Source organism: Drosophila persimilis, unplaced genomic scaffold, assembly GCF_003286085.1.
Source record: "Drosophila persimilis strain 14011-0111.01,24,50 unplaced genomic scaffold, DperRS2 tig00000002-arrow-pilon, whole genome shotgun sequence".
Taxonomy (NCBI): domain Eukaryota; kingdom Metazoa; phylum Arthropoda; class Insecta; order Diptera; family Drosophilidae; genus Drosophila; species Drosophila persimilis.
The window spans coordinates 12,340,634-12,365,414 of NW_020825289.1; the positions used below are offsets into that span (position 1 = coordinate 12,340,634).

General features: G+C 46.4%; 3 protein-coding genes across 4 annotated transcripts in view; 1 reads left to right on the top strand and 2 right to left on the bottom strand.

Annotated features, from left to right (window-relative positions):
- LOC6602144 overlaps positions 1-15,417 on the bottom strand; it is a 53,622-nt gene extending 38,205 nt beyond the window's left edge. Inside the window, 9 exon segments of the mRNA XM_026986693.1 lie at positions 8,602-8,748; positions 8,843-8,968; positions 9,033-9,212; positions 9,600-9,845; positions 10,031-10,147; positions 10,796-10,901; positions 10,961-11,069; positions 12,370-12,567; positions 14,653-15,417. Coding sequence (XP_026842494.1) covers positions 8,602-8,748; positions 8,843-8,968; positions 9,033-9,212; positions 9,600-9,845; positions 10,031-10,147; positions 10,796-10,901; positions 10,961-11,069; positions 12,370-12,567; positions 14,653-15,364 — 1,941 coding nt within the window. The 5' untranslated portion in view covers positions 15,365-15,417.
- Positions 4,977-5,939, top strand: LOC6602145. Of its 2 annotated transcripts, none has more exons than XM_026986691.1 (3): positions 4,977-5,405; positions 5,462-5,585; positions 5,645-5,939. In XM_026986691.1, exons 1-3 carry the CDS (start codon positions 5,001-5,003, stop codon positions 5,767-5,769), a joined length of 654 nt encoding a protein of 217 aa, XP_026842492.1. In that variant the 5' UTR covers positions 4,977-5,000; the 3' UTR covers positions 5,770-5,939. The 2 variants fall into 2 exon arrangements, with proteins under 2 accessions (XP_026842492.1, XP_026842493.1); XM_026986692.1 differs by having other exon boundaries at positions 4,978-5,405; positions 5,654-5,939.
- Positions 15,418-21,767: 6,350 nt separating the features above from the next.
- LOC6602142 (metchnikowin) lies at positions 21,768-22,040 on the bottom strand. The gene has a single exon (XM_002027077.2). The coding sequence runs from the start codon at positions 22,023-22,025 to the stop codon at positions 21,870-21,872; it is 156 nt and encodes a 51-aa protein (XP_002027113.1). The 5' UTR covers positions 22,026-22,040; the 3' UTR covers positions 21,768-21,869.
- Positions 22,041-24,781: the final 2,741 nt, after the last annotated feature.

Below are 24,781 nucleotides of genomic sequence, written 5' to 3' on the forward strand. Positions count from 1 at the left end.
GAAAATAAAGGCAAAAAGAGAGCCGAAAGGGGAACCGAACAGCACTGGGAACAGAACTAAGTGTAAGGCAAAATAAAAGACAAGTGCCGAGCAAATACTGCAAAAGTTCTTCCTTTGAGGGCAGAATGCAGCTCTGCAAAGCAAACACAACTGAATGAGAGACAGAGACAGAGACGGCGAAAGAGACAACTAGAGAAAGAGACGGATAGCGATGGGGAAAAAAGAGACGGGTATAGATTATGCGCCTTGTAAACGTTATTATTTTCTTGGTCTTATTTTCGTTTTTTTTTATCTTTCTTCTTCAGTTGCGGCAAAAGTTTTGCTTATTGAATATGCAGAGGCCAAATGAAATTATGGAATTTATTTGGACAACTATTTTTTCTCTTCTCGGATCAACTTTGGCCACAATGTTTTGGCCCAGCGTGCCCAAGTTGGTCCCCTATCAGGGAGCAGTGGCCGGTACCGATACCGAGGCGCACCGCACTCATTAAATATACAATAAAGGGGAATGTCAACGTGGAAATTAATTAACTCAACTGCGTAGAGTCGACTCTCCGACTCCGACTACGAAGAAAAGCCAGAAATAGGCTCATATTTCAATCAAAACTGCGACAGCTGCAAGCCGGCGGCATAAGCTCGAACATCATTTTGGCAACGCTCCATCAACGGTCTGAGTCCCCCTCGTTGTGGCACGGCTCATCAATATTTACAGGCGGCCAGCTTCGAATTTGTCACCGTGGCGGGGCCAAAAGGAGGCGTTGTGAGGGAACGCGGGGACACGCGGCGCGACCGAGCCGGAAAGTTAATTGCTAAATGACAAAATTAATGCAGAAGCAGTCGGAAAAAAGCCACAAGAACAGCAGCTCGACCACAGTCCACAGTCCACACGCCATAGGCCACACTCACTCGCAAACAGGAACAATTGACAGTTCAGGGCTAACGGAGGCAGCTTAACCTCAAGATTAATGTTCGGCAATTAAACGTTTAAGTGTTGATTAATGTGACTCTGGGCCAGGGCTGGAGGAGGGCGGTCCATAGCTGGGCACTCTGCCAGCCGGTCTGTCAATCTCGAGGAGAGGAAAAGCGAGAGTTCAGGCATTTTCCTGTGCCTTTTCAATTTCGCCGTTGACTTTTTTGTTCGTTTTGCCTGTGGCCCAATTCGGTTTGCGCATCGCCATAAATTCCTTGAGTAGGTACTGCAACAACTCAAACTCAAACGGCAAAGACATTCGCATTTATCATCTTTACGGGTTAACTGCCAAAAATGCTTTGAGGCGCTCCCAAGGGCCGTGGGACCCAGCCACAGCGTAACGGCTCCATGCCCGCCAAATCCGCAAAGTCAAACAATGTTGTATGCTTTACTAGTTTTGCTTTTCCATTTCATCTTTTCCCAATGCTCCACCTAGTAGTAGTAGACTGCTTTTCATCTGTACTTTTCCTTTTCCTTCTTTGTTTTTTTTTATATCTGCGCTGCGTTTATCTTGCTGAAACCCGGTGAGCAGAACATGAAGCATAAACTATAAATGTCAGATAAACAGCCATCACTTTGAGGGATTGCTTTAAGTGGGTGAGCGCATTCCAAAGCCATTAGGTGAGGCCTGAGTGAGGTCACGGAATCTGGGTCAAAGCATAACTCAACTCGAATCAACTCCACTCAACGGATTGCAATATGGAATCCACTTAGTAAAGCACACCATACTGATTTACGATATTTCTATATAAAGAGGAGAAAAGCAGAGAATATTTTTCAGAGGAAACCCTGCCACGAATCTTAGTATTTCAGTATTAAATAAGTCTTGTAATCTTTACACCCAGTTCTTGGGAACTCTCCCTGCCAATCCATTGGAATGGAAAGCCTCGCTTAGCAAAACTTTAACCACAGATGCCTACTCGTATTTCTAGTATCGTATTTCCAGAGTTGTGCTCCACAAATATCTGTACAATACAGTCGTTGCTCTTTAATTTTCGATTCTTTCCTTGTCCGTTGCCTTGGAATATGCCCTGTACAATTTAGTCTCCACTTTGACAAGCTCTTGGCACATCCAATTGTCGACTGGCAATAAAATATTCAAGATACAAGCATATCAAGTTACGATTTGTCTTTCCCTGCACTTTTTCTACCAATTTCGCAAATTTCCATCAACTTGGCTCCTGCTGACAGGCGAATATTTCTTTTGCAGCCAAGAGAGCCAAGAGTGGGACCGAGGAAGCGCGGCTGGGCTGATGGGGGAAAGACAATGGAAAGTTCTCGTGGCTGGCAAAACAAATGACTAGAAGAGATTACAGCAGCATTTCTGCTGATTTTCAAATGAAATTTTAATGAACGCCACACACACAAACACACATGCAAAGGGAAAACCCATGGTGTGTGCCAACAATCAGAGAGAGCGAGAGCGAGAGCGAGAGCGAGAGAGAGAAAGGCAGAGAGAAGAAAAGTGTTTTTTGCCAGTCGTACTCCGTGTGGCATGCGTCAACGAAATTTGAAATCTCCAAACAGCACAGATCTGTCTGTCTGTCTCACCCAAACGACCATAAAGGCATCATCCCGCCCTTCGTCCTGCCAGTCCCTTTTGGCGCTCGTGGCCTCACTGCCCGGATTTCACTTAAATATTTATCAGAGGAAACAATAGGGGAGCAAGAAAACCCTTACCCTCTCCCGACGCCGCGACGTCAGCGAAATGCAAAACTGCAGAACATTTTCATATCGTGTTCATTCACAAAATTAGTTGAAGCATACATCCTTCTGATAACAACATAATGACGATGACTGAGACTGATTAATTGATACCAAAATTTGCAAATGAATTTCAATTGTTCAGTCGTACGACTCGTGGTCGTGGTGATGGAACAGGTACAAAAGAAGGCAATTAAAAGGAGGCGGCGTTTGAGCCAGATTCAGCCATTATGTGGCGCCGTTGATGTCTTTAATTAAATTCGCCTTTAGCCGCAAATCCTTTTATGCCCGCGCCATTTTACTTGGGCTTCCTTTGGCATTTGACTTTCCCTCTCACTCTCTTCTTCTCACTTTGGGTGTGGGTGTGGGTTTGGGCATGGGAACCCAAGGATGCAACCGCAACTGGCCTCAGCAGAAACCCCAACCTCAGACCCAGTCTCAGACTCAGCTCCAGGCCCCGGCGGCATCTTGTGATTTATTATTAAACATGAATATGAATTCCAGGAGATGCTCGTTCTAGGCGGTAGGGTATGGAATTTAAGAGAATGAAGTGAAATGAAATAGAAGGCAGAAAAAATAGCAGGAAAGACCTGTTGGCATTTTTATGCCCACATTTTTATGATTAATTAAAATTTATGCTCGAGCAAATTATGTAGAGCCAGATACGGGTATTCCTATACGGGTATCCCTATTCAGCGAACGACCATCAATCCATCTGGCCTTGGGACCGTCAAGTTGTGTGATTAAGATTAAGATGATTGTCATAAAGAAAAAACCCAATTTGGACAACTAATTAAAGGCACTCGAGGGGCAAACTGCGCGGAAAACTATGCCGAATGCGAAGGTGGCAAAAAAGTAAGCGCATTTCATATTTATTAAAGCAATAAAATAAAGGAGAGCCCGGACAAGGCCCGAACCCTGAGAGTTGTGGCTCAGATAACGTGTCTGGGCCAGAGCCAGAGCCGCAGAGAAATATCACTGTGTCACCCACACACGCACCCACACACGCACCCACACACGCACCCACACACGCACACGCAAACGCACACGCATTCCGAAAAACACGCACACATTCATAAATTCAGGGAGCTTAACCCATTGTTGCTTTGCTCGTGGTTGTGGTTAACGTGCAAATTTGTTGCTTCCTCTTGGCTCTTAGCCTGCCCGCCCTACAATTGGCCATGGCCATTGCCTACGCCTACGCCTACGCCTTTGGGGGTCTGAGGGGGTCCGGGTCCCTCGACAAGGATTTTGGGCGAATAAGCAAGAAGGGCAGGGCAATAAATTTAAAATTAACCCTTTAGGAGCAAAGCTTATGACCTTAACCCACACACAGAGTGGTGGTTGGTAGTGCCGTTGCCCATCCAAGCAAGGCTTCTCAAGTTGGCAATGGATATTCCTCTTCGGCTGGCCAAATTAATCGCATTACCAGGTGGTCTTTGGAAAATCTTTTCCCCTCCCCCGACCATTATCCCTTTTCCTACATACATTTAAATCTCGTGAAATAATCCCTTTTCGTTTGATTAATTAATTGAATGAGTCTTGACGCCAGTGAAAAGGAATAATAGTAATTCCGAGTATATTGGATTGAGAAATAACTGCGATGCAACTGCGCTGCTCCGCCTGCAGCCATGCCCCTTCAGAGTGAGCTGTCAATGCAACACGCCGAACAACAATAAATAAAATGGAAAACATGACTGGGCCCGAGGCTCCACTTGGGCCAAAAAAGAGCGAAAGCCAAACGTAAGAGAAAGAAACGTAAGCGAACAGCGCCAAAAGGCATGCTGTGGACGGCCAGGCTGGCAGGATGGCAGGATGTCAGGGAGGAGAAGCTGGTTCAAGTGGCTCCCGACTCAGTCAAGACAATTCAAGAAATGCTTTTAAAAGGAAATCAGAAAAGGAATTTCGCTTATGGGCAACTGATTGTGCCTTCGAAATGGGCAGAAACTTGAACAGATCCGGGGGCCCAGAGGAAGAGAAGCAGGAGGAGGAACGGCGAACGAGTTTTTTTCTTTGATTATTCCTTTTTTGGCTGCCACACTTAGAAAATTGAATTGTTTTAGATTTTCCTCCATTTTCGTACTCTCTCTTCGCTCTCCTCGTTTATTTCTGGCATCCGACGCGAATAAATCAAATTGGATTTTCTTGTGCACTTCAATCGGAATGGGAAATCGAAAGCCGACAGAAAACTTAATCAAAATCTCTTCAAGAAAAGAAAGTTCTCTAAGTAGGCTGGCAGCAAATCGTCTTTGTCATTCTCATTTGCCTTGAGTGTATCTCAACGACTACAATCTATCCGTAAAAAACACATCGTAATCGTTTAAAAATGTCGTTTCTTCTAAATTTGATGGGCTCGTCCCTGATCCCGGCTGGCTCGACGCCGCAGGCGGGATCGTTGGAAGACGGTGCTCATAGACGCAGCACCAAAGAAATGGTCGGACTGAAAAGCTGCTGCTACTTCTTCGATCTGAAAATGGGCTGCAAGCTTATAGCCTTCTTCGAGGCTCTGCTTGGTCTGATGCAAATATACCAGTGCTACAATCTGATCAATCAACCGGAGGCTGTATCAATTGGGACCACAACTGAGTCCGAGTTTGTCACACGGGCGATCGAGGACGATTCCATGGATCCCCATGCGAGCCATTCGAGCAGTGGGAATCACTATTTTACCATGGCCCTTGAGACGGTAGCTGTCATGAAGTCGATTATGCTCATTATAGGAGCTAAGACTGTGAGTAACCATGACCGATTATGGATCGACTAATAGCTTTCGTGTATTCTCTACAGGAGCACAAAACTTGTCTATTGCTTTGGCTTTACCTTACAGCAGTCGTGACATTCATGTTCGTGCTCAATACTCTTTTCATCAATTTGGTTGTTGAGCATTTGGTCTTTGAGGCGTTGTCAGTATGTGAGTTCATCTTCACCTTGAGACCTTCTCCCTGCTTTTGTTATTGTCTGAACACCAAGTATTTCCAGCTCTAGAGACATATTTTGGATTCGTCGTTCTGTCTTTCTACTGGGAAGTACTACGTAAACGCGACGGCAACCCCTCGGAAATCGAAGTGCTCTTTACGGCCAGCGAGGATACTTAGAGTCCCTCGCCGACAAACAAGAATTGTCCTCACTTTGCAATCCACATACGAGTACATACATATTTTAGTTAGCTTAAAATTCCAAGCACAACATTGACACTATTTAAGCTAATTCTTAAAGTCTCTAAAATGGCTTTATCCAGCGTATGAATATGCGAAATAAATACAGTTCTGGCTAATACATAAAGATTTATTAATAGTCATAGTTTAATGGATAAATATAGTATATCATGCCAGGCCACTACAACCAATTTTTGAGCTAATTTTGTAAAGATGGCTACTAAAACATGCTGATAAGATTACGAGTTTATTGCACTTCCATTGGAGATCTAATACAAGTACGTATATGCGCGGTGAGCAAAGTTTTGGCGTGAAAAATTTGCATAAATCGAGCAAAATAAGTAAATCTCAAAAATTGATTGCACTGGCAAATTGGGCAGGAAGCAAAGGACTGACATGCTCTCTAAGTGCTCTCGTGATTTCTCTACGCGCATACAGAGCATCCCGGCCCATTGCACTCCATTCCATCCTATCGGCATCATATCGGCAAAAATTTAAAACCATATATTGAATATATCGAATTTATTCTTACTTTTGCGTACGCCGTTTTTTTCGGCGGCTCGCGCGACGCGGTTGCCGCTGTTGCCGTGGGCGTGCCGCGCTTGTTAGGGCGATTCTTTTTCAGTACGATAACGCGCATGGTGTATGGTGTGTTAGTATGTGGTATGTAAGTGGTATATATGTGTATTTATTGGGATGGGTACTTAAGTGTGGACTTGGATCTCGATAGTTGTGTTAAATGTTCTATACAATTGCGATTCTCTTGTCTCTTATTCTGTTAAGTGATTGCAGTTCGCGGTGCCGTTCACAAACGGTGTTCCACTCCACACAGCATCGGGGAGTATTGTGTTGGATGGTGTACAAGAGGTGTAGTACGATTACAAGCACAAAGGACACGAAATGGCAAAGGACAAAATGCAAAGCGAGCTGAGCCTCTAGCTCCAGATGGTTTTTTACATAGTTCTTATTGCAGTTGGTGCTACAGATAAGTCAACTACTTTAGTTCTAGGTTAGCAAAGATTATTGGTTATTTACAGTACATAGAATAGAGTTTGCTGTAGAATTGTGGCATAGATAGTATTTTCTGGCACTAAAAAATTTTTACAAGCTTGATTGATTGATTGATTGGTTGATTGATTGGATTGGATTGGTGAAGAGTGAGCTTTCGCCGCGAATTTCGACTACCAGCTAGAGCTAGAATTTGTTTAAGTTTTAAAGCAAGCAATTAATTTTAAGAAACTCTGACAGTGTGCTACATTGATTTGATTTGATTGGATTTAATTTGATTGATTTGAGTCGAATTGAGTGGATTCGATTCGATTCGATTTGTTTTTGAGAGCGAATTCTTTGGGCGCACGGTGCGGATGCGTGATTTGTTAATAAAGCTAGATTATTTAACATAGACTCTCGACTAGTTGTGGCATTACTATTGATCAATTGGTCAATGGATGGTTACTTACGCTGAAATTGATTCAATTAAATTTTTGGGGCTAGCAAAACAGAACTCGCCTCAAGAAATCACGCCTATAGAAGCCTGCCTGACTTTGCGCTCTAAAATGATGGATATATAGATATAGATTGTCTGTTGTTGGGAATTACAAAAATTGTCAATGAGGACAACGCCTTTCTGGTTAACTCTTGTTTCAATTTGTCTGGTTTTTGTGTTTTTTGTTTGCTAACTAAAGCGAAGTCCTGGCATTCTTATCCCGTTGCAATTGGCAGCCAATCAAACCTCAGCGCGACGACCGCAACGATTGCGACTACGACTACGACGGCTATAACGACGACGACTACGGCTACGGCTCCGTACGTGTACCGTTACGGCTACGGCTACGGCTAATTTGTCGAACGGATCACTCGTACGAGCGACGTAGAAAAACTGAGACGGCGACCCGCGTATCGAATGCGTCGGAATGCAAGCACGTGACTGACTCGGAGCGAGTGCTGCACGGTACTTTTATAAACAGCAGCGGGCTCGTCCAGCAACGGTCTGGGGATGCCACGCATGCACCTGCTCTCTCGAGCTCTTTGGAGCCCTTGAACAGCTGTTTTGCACACGGACTGTGAGGTTGAGGTTAGAGTTGTTTGCGCTCGCTTGGGCTTGGACTGGGACTTGGACTTTTCCACCCACCCACCATCAACAACAAAATCAACTGCACATAAACAATGAGGGTTTGCTGAAGAGTTGGAATAACAGGAGGAATATCAGGGAAATCACACACAAAACGCGCTATTCAGAGTTTTTTGTTTGTCGCATCTCCGCACTGACCATACACAAGCTAATCTACCGCAGGACTAAGCGAAGTACAAAGTCAACACAGCCAAAAAAAAATGCCAAAAAGAGAGCCAGAGAGGGCCTTGGTTTGGTCACATGCGCAGCGGGTCTCAGAGTCAGCTGTTTGACCCACATACGAGCGCCAGTTCATCTGTACTTAAAAGCGTGCAAGCGCCAAGGACAAGCGTCGAGCAACAGGTTCATCAAAATGACAGTTGACAGCCTTGCCAGATCATTGAAACCGACTGTTAAACGATAGCTTTTTCCAAAGGAGCTTTCGTAAAGTTGACAAAAGCTTTCCCAGGGAGATTTAAAGCTTGTGTAGCTTTCGTAAACTTACATTTGACATTTGACATTTTACTACTTCAACGTATTAAAAAGACCGAGCCGAAATAAAGGATCAGTATAGTCCCTTACATTCTGATTTTCTCCACTGTATATAGTTTTTTTTGTTCACATCTGCCCCCAGTAGATGGCGCTACTCTCAGCCTACTCACCTGAGCCCGTATGGCCGCCAAATGGATTTGCTTGGCGCGCAAGTCAAACTTCTTCATGGATAAATCCTCCTGCAGCTCGTTGACCTTGTTGTACAGCTGCCCCTCAATGCCACGCGTCTGTGTCCGATTCAGTGCATCGATGGCGTCCTGCCGCGCAAATGATGAGCAACCATTATAAACACACACATTAGCCATCTATCTATCTGCGGGGACGTGAAAATCGTCTTAGTGCTGGGCTCACCTGCAGCTGACGTATCTGCAATTCCAATTCTATGGCCTCACGCTTCAGTGACTCCAGGGCCGAGCGCTGCGACAGTGTGGAGTGGCGGTCAAAGACGAGCTCGTTCCGCAAGTTGGGGGTCATCTCCTGTAACACACACTCTCGCCCATTCAGCCGCATGCCGCAGACAGGTTTCTCGCATTCTACTCACATTATGGTCGCCCATCTCCTCGCCTGGCTCGCCTTGGGGTGGAGCAAAGGGCCGCCGAGGAACCTTCTGGGCCTGCGATGGCTGGGCCAGGAGGCGCACAAAGTTGGCCAGATCCTGTGGCGGCGAGACCGCACTGCACTGGTTGGTCAGGCTGATGTAGCGCTTGGCCTGGTCGCTAGCCTGGGCGCATGGTGGCGGTAACAGAAAAACATGTGATTATGACAAGTATGATAGTGGTAGACCCCAAACAACTACGACTCCCCACACGCAACTTACGCAGGAGCTTTATCCTGTGGATGTGGATGTGGCCTGTGTCCGACGCTGCCCTGCGCAGCTCTAACCATTAAGCAAATTACTGTGGCAAATTGCGACCGAAGGTAATTATTATAATCGTGCACAAATTATGCCCCAGGAAACAAAAGTCGTCACAATATTTAGCCTTAATTCCAGGTGGCAGGCACAATTATCAGCACCATCCCTAGCAACTGCATCACCAGCAGCCACCTGCTGCAGTTATAAATCACTTCACCCCCAGCTGCCCCCTCTGGCAGTCGCACTCACACTCACCTTGCTGGCAATTACATCGGCTCCCTGAAACAGCGAATCGGAAACAATGCCGGACAGGTCATTGTGTATCTCCTCCAGCTCCTGCATCAGGTGTGGCAGAGTGTCGCAGTGGTAGGCCTCAAGCATTCCATTCGTGGCATGCAGCTGCTGCACGTACGCATTGTGTGCGTCGATGTATTCGGTGAGCGAGTGCTGGCTGGGGTTCTGTCGATGGGCCATGTGGCACTGCTTGTAGTCCATCCGGCACTAAAAAGGGAAAATCAAAGTGGGCTGGGACACACCTCAAACAAGAATTTATGGCTAAACGGAATGCAGACAAAACGCAATACGAGGTCTTTGAAAAGGCCCAAATCTGGCTGGCAATGATTTTTCCCAGGACTAGGCGCACACAACGCCAATCTCCTAATTAGCAAAATAACCCATTCACTCACCTTTGACAGCTTCTCTTCAGTCTTTGCGATAATAGTCTCAAAAGACTCCCTGTGTGTAAATATTTTACGGCTTTGAACTTTGCGATGAAAGGACTTGTCCAACATTGGTCGCGACACCTGCAGGTTTGGTAAGAAAATTAAGAACGTAAATTTGAACCGTACTTTCGCTTTTTATGTATGTATGTTTTTCCGCGCCCAAAGGCAAACCATCGCGGATAATTAATATGAAATGCAGAAGCCAAACAGCATAAAAACATCCCACGAACGCGAAAACAAAGCAAATAATGAGAAAAATTAACATTATTCGGCACTCCAATTACACATGTCTTTTCCCAAGGTCCCTCGGCGGGTACGCCCCCTAATTAGGCATAATTAGAGTCTGCTTTTAATGATGACCTTTGTCTGCTTAATGGTTGGCTCAACGGATCGATGCAGCATTCATATATGAATTTAATTATCATAATATTCCATATACCGAATAAACAAATTAGCATTTAGATGTGATTTATAATAAATTTACATATGTAAATACATTTTTTTATCTCTTTACTGAATGAACAACTAAAAGCGTTTCCTGGATCTCTCAGTGACGAATTTCAATCAATATTTCAATCAATAAACGGCATTATTCCCAAAAATAAATAGGCTTGAATGCATTTCTGGTGGAGCGGCTCTGGTCTATTTTCGACCAAGGTAACTGAATATGTCACAAAGACACGATTTTGCCATTAACTCTGGAGGCTTTCCATCCAAACAAGCACTTACCTGTCGGGAGAGGACACTGGCCACATCGTTGCAGGCCTGCGAATCGGTCTCGGCCTCCTGCAGGAATGATTCCCATGCCTGAAATATGGCCAAGTGGCAGGCGGGTCTGCACCCCACTCCTCGGTTGCCATCAAAATAATTGGACAATTTTTGAGCCAAACTTACCTTTCTTTGCGCAGCTCAACATTCTTTTTGCGATAATTGGACACTAAAGTTTGTAGGGCAGTTGCGTGTTCCTCATACAGTTGGGAAAGCGTTTCGGTGAAATCGGATACTGCAATGAAAAAAAATAATATAGTTTTATTCAATTTCAGGCATTCCTCAGCACTAGGTTAAATTTTCTGAAAGCCGTGCCGGGAAGCATTCCAAACATTTTAGCTGAAATCGACATGCTTTATGGCCCGGAAACAAAAAAAAAATGCATTAGAGATGAAAAGCAGTAAAGAGGGGGCTCGGAAGGAAAGGGGGTCTTCCTCCTGAACGACGGTTCAAAACGTTTGCCCTGAGATGTGAGAACTGCTTCACCTCGCATTTCCAGCTAAGCACTTCCTGTGGTGGTGGTGGAGTCTGCCAGGGAAAGCTTATAAGGTGGGAAAATGCCAGAGCAAGACTCTCCATAAAAGTTGGATAATCCATCATATTTACGATTGCTCCTGTATAAATATGTCGTTCCACTCAGACTTGCCTTTTAACTCCTCAACTTGTCAGTTTATTGGCCAAGCGTTTTTGTTGACTTTCGATACATGATTCGTCCCTTGGCCAACAGGCTGTCGGGGAAATTTGGAATTTCTGATCAAAAATGAGAATCTTAACTACGCTTTAATCAATATTTTCTTTTCTACCCGAATGCTTGACTTGGCACTCATAATGGATCCTAAACTCTATTACAAACTTGTAATAACCATCCCCAAACATTGTTGAGCAATGCTAGCGGCGGGAGAGGGGGTACCCCCTAGGGAAAACTTTCTGTGACAACACCGTTATTCAAAGTCAAAGTAATGCCAAAAAGTTGCATCTGTGCCGGAGATAGTCCAACGGGTCACATGGTTCGAGTAGGTGTGTGTTCTTGTGTGCAAACAAGATCCAAGATAGGAGCTTGAATTTACGAGGCTTTAGTTGTAGCCTGTAGTTGTGGGGACACACGTGCGAGTGCTTGCAGGAGCCGCACAGATTTATGTCTCCATCAGGTGGCATCAGAAGGCAAGACAAACGCAAAGACAAAGACAATTGGCAATGGGAATCAATAAGCCATAAAAGCTACAACAGCCGACGGAAAACTTATCAAATTAAATGCTCCCACATAAATTGTTTTATATTCTTGTCGAAAAATTGCCTCGCATGCTCTTTCAGCTGAAACCTATCCCCGGTTACGTTCCCGCCGTTCCCTCCCTTGGCCCAAGGGCACTACACGCTTGATTCTGGCCCCACCTGCTGTGCGTGTCAGGCTGCGGCATGGCGTGTCGTCTCCTGTGGCATGAATGTCACTGGCAACGCGAATTGGATATGACTTGACTAGGGGAAACACAAACTTGTACGACTATGTCGTACCCACACAATAGATTGGCTTTACTCACCTGTTTTAATTAACTTAAAGTTGACACTATTCTGGGACTTGAAAGCCTCGTTCAAGCTGCTGTGGCTGTAGTCCTTGAGCACGCCGCCGTAAGACGCCATGCTGCCGCCGGCCCGGGGGCTAAGGGAACCACCTCGTGGCCCCCTCCACCCGAAGAACTTACGATTTCTTCGACCACTTGAAGATTTTACCGAAGAATCTGCGAGCACGTTGAACGTTGGACAAAAAAAAATAACGATTTTCATTAGTTTCGATTCGACAATAGTTGGCATATTTTCAATAGAACCAAAAATTAATTAACTCAAAAACCAGGCAGTCAATTCAAAATATAATTGTGTGAACGAACAGAATACAAGAAAATTCAAACAAAACAAACCAAATTGAATGCAAACAAATGGGGGGGGATTTTCCAACGAAATGTGATTTGTTTTCTTGCGGAATAACCGGAATCAAGTGTCCGTCAATGAAGCAATGTCGGGAATTATTTGGGCTATGCTGCGAATCAAACAGATCGCTGCCTCTTGTATTTATGCATAAATAATGAACGCAAGCGGCACTTTTCATCCGTCCTCCAAGGCGGAGCCCTTCGCTGCGAGTATTTTCCTTTTCCTTTTTGTTCTATTTTTGATTTTGTTGTTTTTGTTTTTCGGGGCCGAGAGCGGAAATTCCGAGGGCCATTACTAGAGTCAATACGCGGCGAAATAGGTTTGTTCGGCTGTTCCAAAGTCAAAGTCTTGGTCAGGGCAGGGGGGTCGGGTCGGGTGGGGGGCGAAGGGAGTCGGTTCATTTAAAATGCAATCAATAAATGAAGCGTAATTTCATTGCCGCGCTGTCAGAGCCGGGATTTTGTTTCGGCCATATATATACTCGTACTTCTACCCTACCCTGTAGGAGGCTAAAAAGACCCGGGGGTCCATCCATCGCCAGTCTGTCCAAGTGTCTAAAGTGTTTGCTGTCTATTTGTTTGACTCCTGCTCTTCTCTGGCCCCCACTCGCACAGCCAGCTCAATTGCAGTTCACATAAAATATTCACGGGCCGAGATGTAGCTGGAATGGAGCGGAAGACAAAGAAGTGCTCATATCGCACCCACGTACGGGTGTGTACATCTATTAAAGGACAGCACAGCTGCAGTGCACAAAATGGGGCCGCCTGCTAGATGGCTGCTTGGCTGTCGTATCCTTTTATCCTTGTCAAATTTGAAACGAAATAAACAAGGCGTGTCTGAGATTGCCAGAAGTTGGCCACAGCAACAATCACGTAGCCCTGTTGCTGTTGCTGTTGATTTACTTTGCCGTTGGTCATCAAATTTTCCGTGCTGTGAACTTTTAAATTAATTCAAGTGGGTGGCTGGTGGCTGGTTGATGGGGTCCTCCATGGAGGATGGTGGCGCACGCTCACGTGCCAGCTGCAAGGATGTGCACAGCCGTTGCTGTTGCCGTTGCCGTCACTATCGCTGTTGTTGATTACACTTCACGCGCTGCTAAGCTGACATTCATTCCGGGACGACAGTCACAGCAGGATGTGCTGCTGCTGCTGTCGCTACTGCTACTCCTTCTGCTCCTTTTTCTTCTGTAGGAAGAAATTATGTGCGTGCTCGCATTTAGCGAATGCGCCAGAGGCACGCAATTCACTTTCATTCCCAGTTGCACTTCCAGCTCCATAAGAAAGAATGTAACCCACTTCTGCATGCGAAGCTTAGGAGACGGATCAAGGGTGGTAGGCGGAGAGCAAGCACCTTAAACGCCTTTAGTTCTCCTCCTCCTCCATCTGTGCGTTTAGTACGGAAAAGTTAGCCAAGCAAGGACATAACACAACTGAAAAGCAAACTCTGGCCAGGCCAAAGCAGGCAAATCCTTGGATGAACTGGAAATTCGATAGGGCGGGGGTCTTTAACGTGGCTTTTTGGCTCCCTATAGCAGTGGCTTTTAAAGGCAATCGGATCGTATTGCTAGGGGGCTACGGCTTTGGATGAAAAATGTACCCCTTGGAAGAAGATTAGAGTACAATCGGACAATAGTTTAAGTGATTTATTGATTCTTCGTTCGTTTCGTCAGATCATTCCAAGGATACGCCAGGCAAAGGCAAGAACTTCAATTCAAACTCAAAACGGAACTCAAACTGCAGCTGAAGAAACTTGCAGCACATTTAATGGTGGCTTTTAATGTTGTGGTACGAGTATGTTATGTGGCATGGCGGTCGAGAATGCTCTACGAGACGCGCGAGGCGCAGCAATCAACTGTAAACGATTCGATTAGCGGGTGCAAGAGTAGACTTGGAAGGCACCTGTCACCTTTGGAGTGCGCTCCGGCCGAACCACCGCCGCCGCCACCGCCTGCAGAGTTGGATCCCCTTTCCACAGCACCCGCACCAGCACCCGCTCCCCCTGCTGTTGCCCCATCGTACTGATCCGCACTGCGAGTACGAGCGTTGGCCATGCGATCGCGATCCTCACGCGGGGAACGGGCAAAGAGGCCACCGCCGCCCCCCGACTTTCCAGCGGGACTCCTCGTCCGGGGCGAGTCGTAGACACCCGCGCGGCCCTCCAGTGGCGGCGAGTAGCCACGGCCCCCCTCCGCTGGTGCCGAGCTGGGGGTGCGCGGCTGGAGCTTAATGACGGGCTCGCGGGCCTCAAAGAATGCATCGAAGTTGTTCTGGCGCAGGTTCTCGCTGCTGAACACCGGGTTCTCCACATGCACGTGAACGTCCTCACGTAATCGGTTGCTCTCCCGCGTGTCCGAGGACGTGGAGCGGCCCAGCCGCCCCAGAGGCAGGTGGAGCTTGGGTCGCAGCCGGGACTTGCTCGTTGGAGACCTACCAGCACTGACCCCGGGTCCCACGCAGCTGCTTGGCGACTTCTCGGGCGGCAGATCCATGGGCGACATGGGCCGGCCCCAGCCGGGTCCGAAGTGGGCATGTGTGGGATCTGGCGAGGGTGTGGGTGGTTCCAAGAAGATGCTGGGACTCCGCGACCGACTGACCAACTGACCAGCGCCATAGTCTAGGCCACCGCCAAGGGCTCCCGCCTCGTCGTCATAAGCTGCGCTGCTGCGCTGGAATGGTGCTCGTCCTGGTCCAGTGGCGCTGTTCCCCTGCATCTGGCTGGCATCATTATACATGGACGCAGGCGGCAGGCGTCCGCTCCTCACGCTGGCCCGCTTGGCGGAGCTGTGGCTGTGGTTCGAGTGGGTCAGCGAGGAGCGCGATGCTCGACGTGTGGGCGTGGGCGGCAGGCTCTGGGACTGAGGAGGACTCTGGACCAGGGCAGATTGCTCCTCAAAGCTGAAAAAGCTGGTGTGACCAGGTGCGACCGGTGCTAGTGCTGGTGCTGGCGCCGGTAACAGTGGCTGCGGATATTGGTTGATGCCTATGGATGGACTGGCAGGCGGATCTTCGAACGGAAACGGAGTGGGTGTGAAGGCGGTGGCTCTGCTGCTGGTTGTGGCAGCGGTTGAGTTTTTGGTTTTGGTTGAGGTTGCGGCTGCGGCTGTGGTCGTAGTGGCGCCTCTCTCTGGGTACTCGATGGGGACGAGCGGCTCTCGGAGGCAGTCGAGTGAGGGTCGCGGTTTCACACGTGGCGCAAAGAAACCATATGTCATCAAGATGAGCTCATCGGCGGGATATATTACGTACATTCCTTACGGCCCCCATGTGACATGGTGACACTGCGCTAAGTATATCTCAGCTAGTTCTCGGATCGTATTGGGATCGGTACAGAAAACATTACACGTACTGTATACTCGGAGCTCAAAGGTTCGGAATAGTTCGTCCCGGATTTAGTTGGGTTTTGGTTACGTTACGGGCTGTCCTGTCTTTTGTGGGGGTTTCTTCAGTTATTCTGTCTTTACGTGGGTTTTCTCAGTAAGGAGAGTCACCAAAAAAATCATATATAGAATATTATCTAACTAGGGGCTAGGTAAACGTACTTTCCACAGCGTGGGGCTATCACAAAGAGAGTTCAAATTAGTTTTATTTCACGGGTCGCGCTGTCATTTGGATCGCTGCATGCTTCCGATGCTTGAGGACTGGATTCTGCAACGGGAGAACGAAAAACGAAGTCAAGAAAAAACAAATTTCATTAGATTAATTGCTCGACTTTTAATTTTCAAACAACACAAGAAAAGTTTTGCCACAAAAACCGCTACAAAGCATCATTAAAAACATTTCCTTCTGTGGGTCATTCGCTCATGCGAGTATTTTTGCTCATTAAATTGTTTCGTTCCATGGAGTATCTTCTTGGACTTCCATCTGCCCCAGGACTAGGGTCAAACTTCTAGCTGGCTACACAACAAAGTTTGGCTTTTCCTCGTTTTCTCTTCTGTTAATTTTGCATGCCGCACGCCGTCAATGACCAGGTGGATTTCGGACAAAGTCAACCTGCTCCTAGCGATTCACGTAGTTCCTGTTCCACTCCTAGACCTATTCCCATTCCTGGTCCGCCTATAATTGATCATTTAATGGCAGCGAGTCCGAACACAAATCAACTAGAATTGCCAATGACAGCTGGAGCTCAAAGTTTACCCAACAGCGTGCCCCCCTTTTGGGCCAAGTGCGTGTGGAAGCCTCTTGTGTGGGTGGCAAGGTGGTCTGATAAAACAGGCGGCTTGCCACATGCACGGCTTACTGTTGTGCCATTTTACTGGCCCATTGATGAGCCATATCAATTAAATTTCCATTAAATATTTACGATAACCGACGACTGCACGCCGCCGCCTTAATTATCGTATCAGAATTAATACAATATGATGAGAAATTATTAACCCCCCGAGCCCCCTTTCCATAACTGTGTTTGGGGAATTAAATTTATGGTGATGGGAGCTCAGTTTAATGGATTGGTTCGAACTCTTTTAAGCAGCTTATTCGTTCAGCTCATCTCGAACTCAGAGAAACAGCTGTTGAGAGTTCTATAAAGACTATACAGAATGAGTTCTCTCCTTCTATTTTGAGTCTGAGCAATAGATTTAATTAGATTTGAATGAATATTCTTAGCCTTGAAGATATATTTCACAAATTTAATTTAAAAAGAAAGGATAATCTTCCGTAACCATATTTCGTAATTGTATCTTTCGCGTCTCCTGATTAAACACGTTTACACAGAACCCGTTTACCCGCAATCTCAACACGTATTCTTTCTAGTTCTCCATGTCCTGCACTACCTGGAACTATTATAAAAATATTGGTGAAAATGTAAAGCTGGAAACCAATCAAAAAAGTATTTTAGTGGAATTTCCCTTAAACCACTTGTGCCTTAGGTTTCTAATTTCAGTTAAGCGTGTGTGTGTTTTCCTGTTGCATTTGAGATGTGAAATTTGCATAATTGAATTATAATTGATATTGGCCCGATCTAATTCGCCCTCAGGGAACACAGCCGACTAGGGGCGGATGCCATGGCCGGCATTAAAATCGCATTACGCGAACGGCGGCACGGGGAAATCGGTCGAGATTAAATTCATATATTGTCAGAAGCCAGAGCAGAGCGGCCTTGCGTGTTCGGATGCGAGAAAATGTGAGGAAAAACCCAAAAGAAAACTAGCCAGAGGAAGAACGGAAGGGGGCATGGCGCGAATGAGAGCCACGGAGAAAACTGAGCCCAGCACAGAAATTGCATTGCATAAATAGGTGGCTACATTTTGTGTTTGTGGCAAGGCGATTCGAGTCGAGAAGAAATCACGCAATTTAATTCAATGTGAATTATTTATTAGCTGCCACAGAGAGACAGGGCAGCCAAGAGAGTGGTGGTGAGGTGGAGAGGTGGAGAGCGCGGCAAGCGAGCCGTGTGGCACATGAATAATTCCCCATTTTTAATTCCGAGGCAACCTGGTTCTGAAGGTTGAAAAGCGAAGACGAGGCAAGGTGGGATGAGATGGGATGGTAGCACTATCTGACGCTGTACGCAAATATTTCCTTTCCATTCGACTCGCCCCAGGCCTATCCTCCTCGCACACCCACACGCACACACTTTCCATACACACGCAGATAATTGAATTGTTTTGCTGCACTTTACCAGCTCGTTAAATCTGTCAACATTGATCAATCAAACCAGGCCAGAAAGGGGGCTGGGGCTGGGGCCGGGGCCGGGACCGTGCGCGGAGGGGAGAAGGAAAACCGAAAGTTTTTCCATCCGATAGCGTGAATTGGGGGACGAAGTTAAAGTTGCAAAAGCAATAAAGCAGCAGAGGATGTATGGGTGAGATTTTACGGGCATGCGGATGACATTTTAAAAGGCATTCCTCCTCAGCAACAAAAGAAAAGAAAAAAAGGAAAAAAAAAAGTGCAAAGAGTGCCCCCAACTGCACTGCCACTGACACAGACACTAAACGCCAGACATCAGACAGGATTTTCCATATCAGATTACTATATAATATTCCATGACGTTATCTCTCGGTTTTCTCGTCTCTTTAAAATTCTGAATGCCACAGAAGGTCGCCATTGTGGGGTACAGTCGGGGCGAAATGTATGATATCAGAGGAATATACATGCATATTCACGAACCTTATATACCCCTATACTCTTTGAGTACCAGGTATAACAATAGACAGGCGACGCTGTGCCCCGCTTATCATTCACGGGGCGTGCCCCCAAGAAGGCCAAGGTGTATTCTGCAGAAGTGGCATGAGGAAACAGGCAGCAAACAAAATTTTATAAATAAATAAGAGACCCATCCTCTACCCTCCCGTGCATTTTGGCAAGCAGCAGCCCAGGAGAGATACATAGATAGAGAGCGCGAGGACGGATCGGAGCAGATCCGAGTAGAGGAAGCAAACTTGACTCAAGTGCATTGTCAAGGCGTCCCAGCGACGCTGTGCCAGGGGATGCTCTCGGACATAAACATAGACACAGACATAATTGCATCTCAGTGAGCCCAGAAGAACCCAACGACTACTACGACGACGACTACGATGACGATGACGATGATGATGATGATGATGCTGCCCCAGCGGCACCCAAATGCAAAAGTTCCTGGCATTACACATATTTACAGATATAGAAATGTACAGACATACGAGTATAACGAATTCATGGCATGGCTGTATGTCGAGCTATTCTGTGCATGCCATGGGACTGCAAATTAACCAAATTCTTGGCGACTTGTAAAAGAAAACAAATCCTCAACTCTGAGGAAGAGCAAAGAGAGAGAGTAAGACCCCGGCGGCAAGACCTAGTTCGAGCTGCAAGGTCAAGTTGCAATCTACTTCGAATGAAAGCAGCTAAAAGTAATTTATTTTCTGGATACACTCGGAGTAATGGGCTCCATCAATTTCAACCAGCAATTATGCCCTCCTGCCAGGGGCCATCAGTGTAACAAGCCGAACAAAGCAGACGTCATATAATAACCAGATAACCAGATATAGGTAGAGGTAGCATATCCATGAGATACACATTTAACAGGATGAACTGGTTAGGGGAAACGAAACTGCCGAAAAAAGTAAGCCCAATATATGGGGAGAATCATCGGAGAGGCTGGGAAAATACGCACCAGAAACAGCACCAGCCAGAAATGCCTCTGCGCAATGTGGCGCCCCATGAATACAGCATGAAGCTGCTGCTGCATAATAAATTTTCCTTTAACACTTTTTGGCAGAAAACTTGCTCCACCGTAGCAATACTTGCAATATTTCTGAAATGGAAATTTCAGAAATACGTATTCCTAGATGTCCCCGATTACGTTGGTCGCTATACAGAGAGAAAGGGCCCTGGAGGCATGTATTGTGTATAGCCAAATCTTAGAGGCGTCTCGAACATTTACACTCACCGTTATCGCTATGGCTAAGACATCACAATGGAAGGGGTTTGTTGTCCTTTGGTCGGCATTTCTGGGTTCTGTTCTGTTTAAGAATTTAATTGAAGCACAAGTAAGGTAGCTTTTTGTTTGTTTGCTCAAAGCTTACGCTCTACGCACAATTCTCTGCAGGCTTTTGGTTTGATTCAATTGGTGATTTATTTTTCAGCTGGGGCTTAGTGTCGTTGCTCGAGAATGCTCGTTTGAGTCGTTTCAGCTGCTGCTACTTTCAATCCCGCTTTCGGTTCGACTTCCACTTCCGTTTCCTCTGTTCACACACACACACGCACAAACACACACACACACACAGATACAAGCGCGCGCGCTTTTGTGGACTTGTGGAACCACAACAACACTCGTTGCTGCCGATCGACGACGAATTTAGACTGATTCTAGAGCAGCTGTGAGCACCGAATTATTTTCGCAAATTTTGTCTTTTTCGCCACGGCTCTCCTTCTTCTTGCTGTGCTTTCTCGCGATTCTCATGGCTGCTCAGCTGCTGATGCTAATGTTATCGATGCTGCTGCCTCTTTGCATGCTGCTATTGCTGCCGTTGCTGCCGTTGCTGCTTTGGATGACTCTGTTGCTGTTGCTGTTGCTTGCCGTTCATTTTCCTCCCGTTTGTCTGGCGCTCTCATTATGCCAGGTTCACGCGGCGTATACGCGATATGTGGTTTATTGGCCTGGCCGGACCAGTTTATACCGCATCCGTGACGTTGCCGAACCGAACGCAATCACTTATCCAGCCAATGACGTCATAGTTGCCATCGCTGCGGCTGCCACTGCCACTGCCACTGTCACTGCCGCCGGCCCCCCGCCGCTTTCACAGCTGTCACGCGCACAAAGTGTTCGATCCCTATTTATAGATGCACGGCCTCCTCCCGACCGCTGCCGGTGTCCGTCAGCCAGCTGCTGCTACTGCCGATGCCGATGCCGCTGCCACAGCCGGCGCTGCTGCTAATTTTTGCAAGTGTTTTTCTTTGCGCTTTTCTTGGATCGCATCTGAAAATAGAAAAGCAGAGCGTGAGGAAAAAAGTGTCGTTTTTGTGTGTGAAACTCATTGAAATGTTTGCGCGTACTCAATTTTATTCGCATCGAATACTCGTACAAGTATATATGTACCTATGTACATACGTACATATGTATATAAATATATTCACACACATTTATTTATAAAGAAGCGATGGCAGCAGAGTTTACTCATCCGCCCCCAGAGCCCGCTGCAAATTAAATTGCATTTAAATGTTTTTATCCCATGCTAAGGTGTATGCCGATGGACCAATCAAATCTCTAATTACTATTTATGAGTCAGAAATTATCACTACGAACAGCTGAAGAGCTCTCAAATTTACACCCAGTGCAGTCCCCTCCCTCAGCTCTGCTCTGAACCCTGAGAACCCAAGTTGCTCAAGCTACATTTTTAATGCCGGCACAGCCCAGCAAAGTTCTCAGAGTTCTTGCTGAGAGGCCGCAAGAGACTTGGAAAATTGTTTAGCAGCTGAAAAGTTTTGCTGATTTGCATTCTCCCAGACGGTCCTAGATGATGTGGAAGGTCTATTCCCACAGAGCCTCTCCCTTTGCCATTTCGAATAGGTGTAATTTAGTTACTCGCTCTCACGCCTTTGATGTTCAGTTTTCTTTAATTGCATTAAATTAATCAAATGTGTTAACAACATCAGAGGCAGCAGCAGCAGCAGCAGCGGCAGCGGCAGCACGGTCGTCCTTAAAAGGGACCTCCCCTGGGTGGATTGGGATTGAAGGGCGACGGCCTCGTGTCGAAGATGGGTCCCTGACGGTGACGCGCCTCGGTAGGCGCGAGTGGCCCAGCAGCAAGCAGACCCAGCATCGCCAGAAAAACAACTCCCAGATTAAAGTGCATCTTTGTTGAGTGTCGTGAATGAATTGATGCCCTGAGTGGCAATCTGAAGCAGCTTTTATACCCGGCTTCCGTCTGGGGACTTTTGTTCTAGCTTTATTGATAAGCAGCCGACCGCATGAAAGCCAAGTGTCAGCGCCGAAGATAAGCGTCTGAGACTGGGGAGTCACCCGTGTGGGGACATCCCACAGGGGAAGTATCAATCAGATCTCAGCCAGCAGAGACTAAATATGAATATAGAAATGTAAACAAGCACTAAGTATTTACACTCACGAACAAGGTCACGAGGTGGAGTCTGCCGCTTGATGTTGTTTCTGCATTGCAAATTACCAGGACAGCCTTTGAGAGGCCACGTAGACGTGCTACACCCACTGCCCCCCTCCTTTGGAGCTGAGTGGCAAAGGTGGCAAATAAGACAGGTCTCCGGATGTAGTGGCAATTGCCCCTTGGCTCGATTAAAGCACTTTGTTCGTTTTCCTACAGCTTCCCCAACAGCACAAGATGGAGCGATGGGGCGTTAGAGGTTAAGCGGCATTCTTCCGCTGTATAATGGGATCCGGGGGTGGAGTCTTGGCCTCTTCATACCCTGACTGACATTTTCCGTAATTATCCACTTTCGTTTCGGTTTTTTGTTGCACGTTTATGGAGCGGAAAGAGATTTAATGCATGCCTCATTGCGCGTAAAAAAGTGTGTGACTCTCTGTGCAATCAATTCTGGTGATGGGCGGGGTTTCCAAGAAGAATGGGTATGGGGGACTAGTTTGACGCAGTTTCCGTTTCATCCAAGACGCAATTTTGAGACAAATAAAATATAACAAAACTTGTTTTTCAAAATTGTTTCAAATCGATTTGGATTTCGATTCCAGGTAAGTTTCGCCTGTTCGGTTTTCCCTTTATGTTCTATGGCCAGCAATAAATCAAATAAATCAAAAAGAATTCCAAATAAATTTAATCCATTTTCATGGTTAGCACATTAAAAAATAAATGTACCGAATTGTTTACCGAATGGCTTCTCTATAAACATCAGATCCGAACGGATTTCCAGTGTAAACAGCGGAGGGCGACAGGCAAATTGAGGCATTAGTCCATCAATCATTGCCATTTTCTGGCGCTGGCCCTGACTGACTGCAAATGGCTCAAGAGTCAAGTAGAGCCAGGGCTCCGCTCGCCCTAGAACTAGGCCAAGAAATATGAAACTGGCTGCGGCAAGAAATGGAACTTTTCATTTTGCCATTTTGCCATTTCGCTTTGGCATTCATTCCCTTGCTGCGGCTGGCATTTTGAAATATTCGTTGCAAATTATTGCCGAGCGCCCCTCCACCACGGCACAGCCCGCGCTGTCTAACGACAGTGGCAGCAGTAACAGCCCAAAGCACTATGCCCCATGCACCGAAAAAAACCTTAACATCATTGGTTGTTCAATTGGCTTATGTTTCAGTTTAAAAAAAATGAATTATTCATCAAATACAATGATATCTGCTCAATTGGCTTATGTTTCAGTTAAAAAAGAATGAATTATGCATCGAATACAATGATATCTGCATATCTATTGGTACCTTTTTTTCAACTGGGTGTATGTTTTTTTCGAAAAGTTTAATTTGAGCCGATAAGAGCACAAATGGAGGCAATTCAATTGAAGAACATGAAATTTTGTCAACTGGCAACCGAGTTGAGTGGAGCGGATTGGGTTGGGGGGTTGGGTTGGGGGAAAACGTTTTCGTACCGTTCCTAGGAAACGGATACCAGCTCGAAGGTGAAACACTCGACAAGTTCTCGCCACCAGCCCATCAGCCGGGCTGATCGATACGGCCTTGAGGGAGGCCGCTGACAGCTGAAAAATCACTGAAATATTCTCAAAATATGTGCATATCCACGAGAGTTCATTGTCTTGCAATACCAAAAGAAACTGGCTAAATTCAACAAAGTTATAAAGTTTGTGACAGCCTTAAACCAACCAGTGATGATCCAAATTCCAAACCATTTCAGAGGGAGGAAAATAAGTAAGAGTTTGGAGTTTGGCATATCCAAACTGTTTGCCCAACCTTGTTGCCCAAACTGCATAATTAGTGTATTGTATGAGTCGGTAATCATCAAACTCTCGAGCTGCCGAAAAACTAAGAGTAATTTAACGGAGTAACAGCCGCATGCCAAGTTCATAATTCAGGATTCTGGAGCTGGAGCCCCATAAAAAGGTCAGACAGTGCTCTGAAACAGAAAAAGTACATCCCGAAACAGGCATAACGGTGAGTTTTTACCTCCAAGTCGGGCAGTAAATGGGTAAACTGAAGCTTACTGGAACCATTTAGGTGAGCTTTCAGCTCACAGCTCGAGAGCGCAAAGTTCATTAGAAATGTATGGCCAGGCGGCTAGATGTAGGCGCAAAGCGAGAGGTGGTGGTGAGGTGGAGGGGGCAGAGGGGGCAGAGGGGATCTAAATGCCAGTCGCTCGTCCCGAAAATGGATGCCATAAATGTGCCAGCTCATTTCGGCCGAGCGGTTGGAGAGGTTGTAGCGAAATGGGAGTTGGCGTCTGGGGGATGGAAATGAGGCAAATGCCTCTGTTTCTGTATGGCCAGGTCCTGCCCCAAATGTTATTCAGACAAGATGAAGCACTTAAGAACACGTTGTGCGCTGTCAGTGTCGTGGGGAAGGTGGAATATTCCCCTGTCAGAATATCATATCGCTTTTGTCTGTATCGCTGCCTGCCTGGCCCGGACGGACAGGTGATAATGAACGCACTTGGAGCCCCGCCCACAGGCA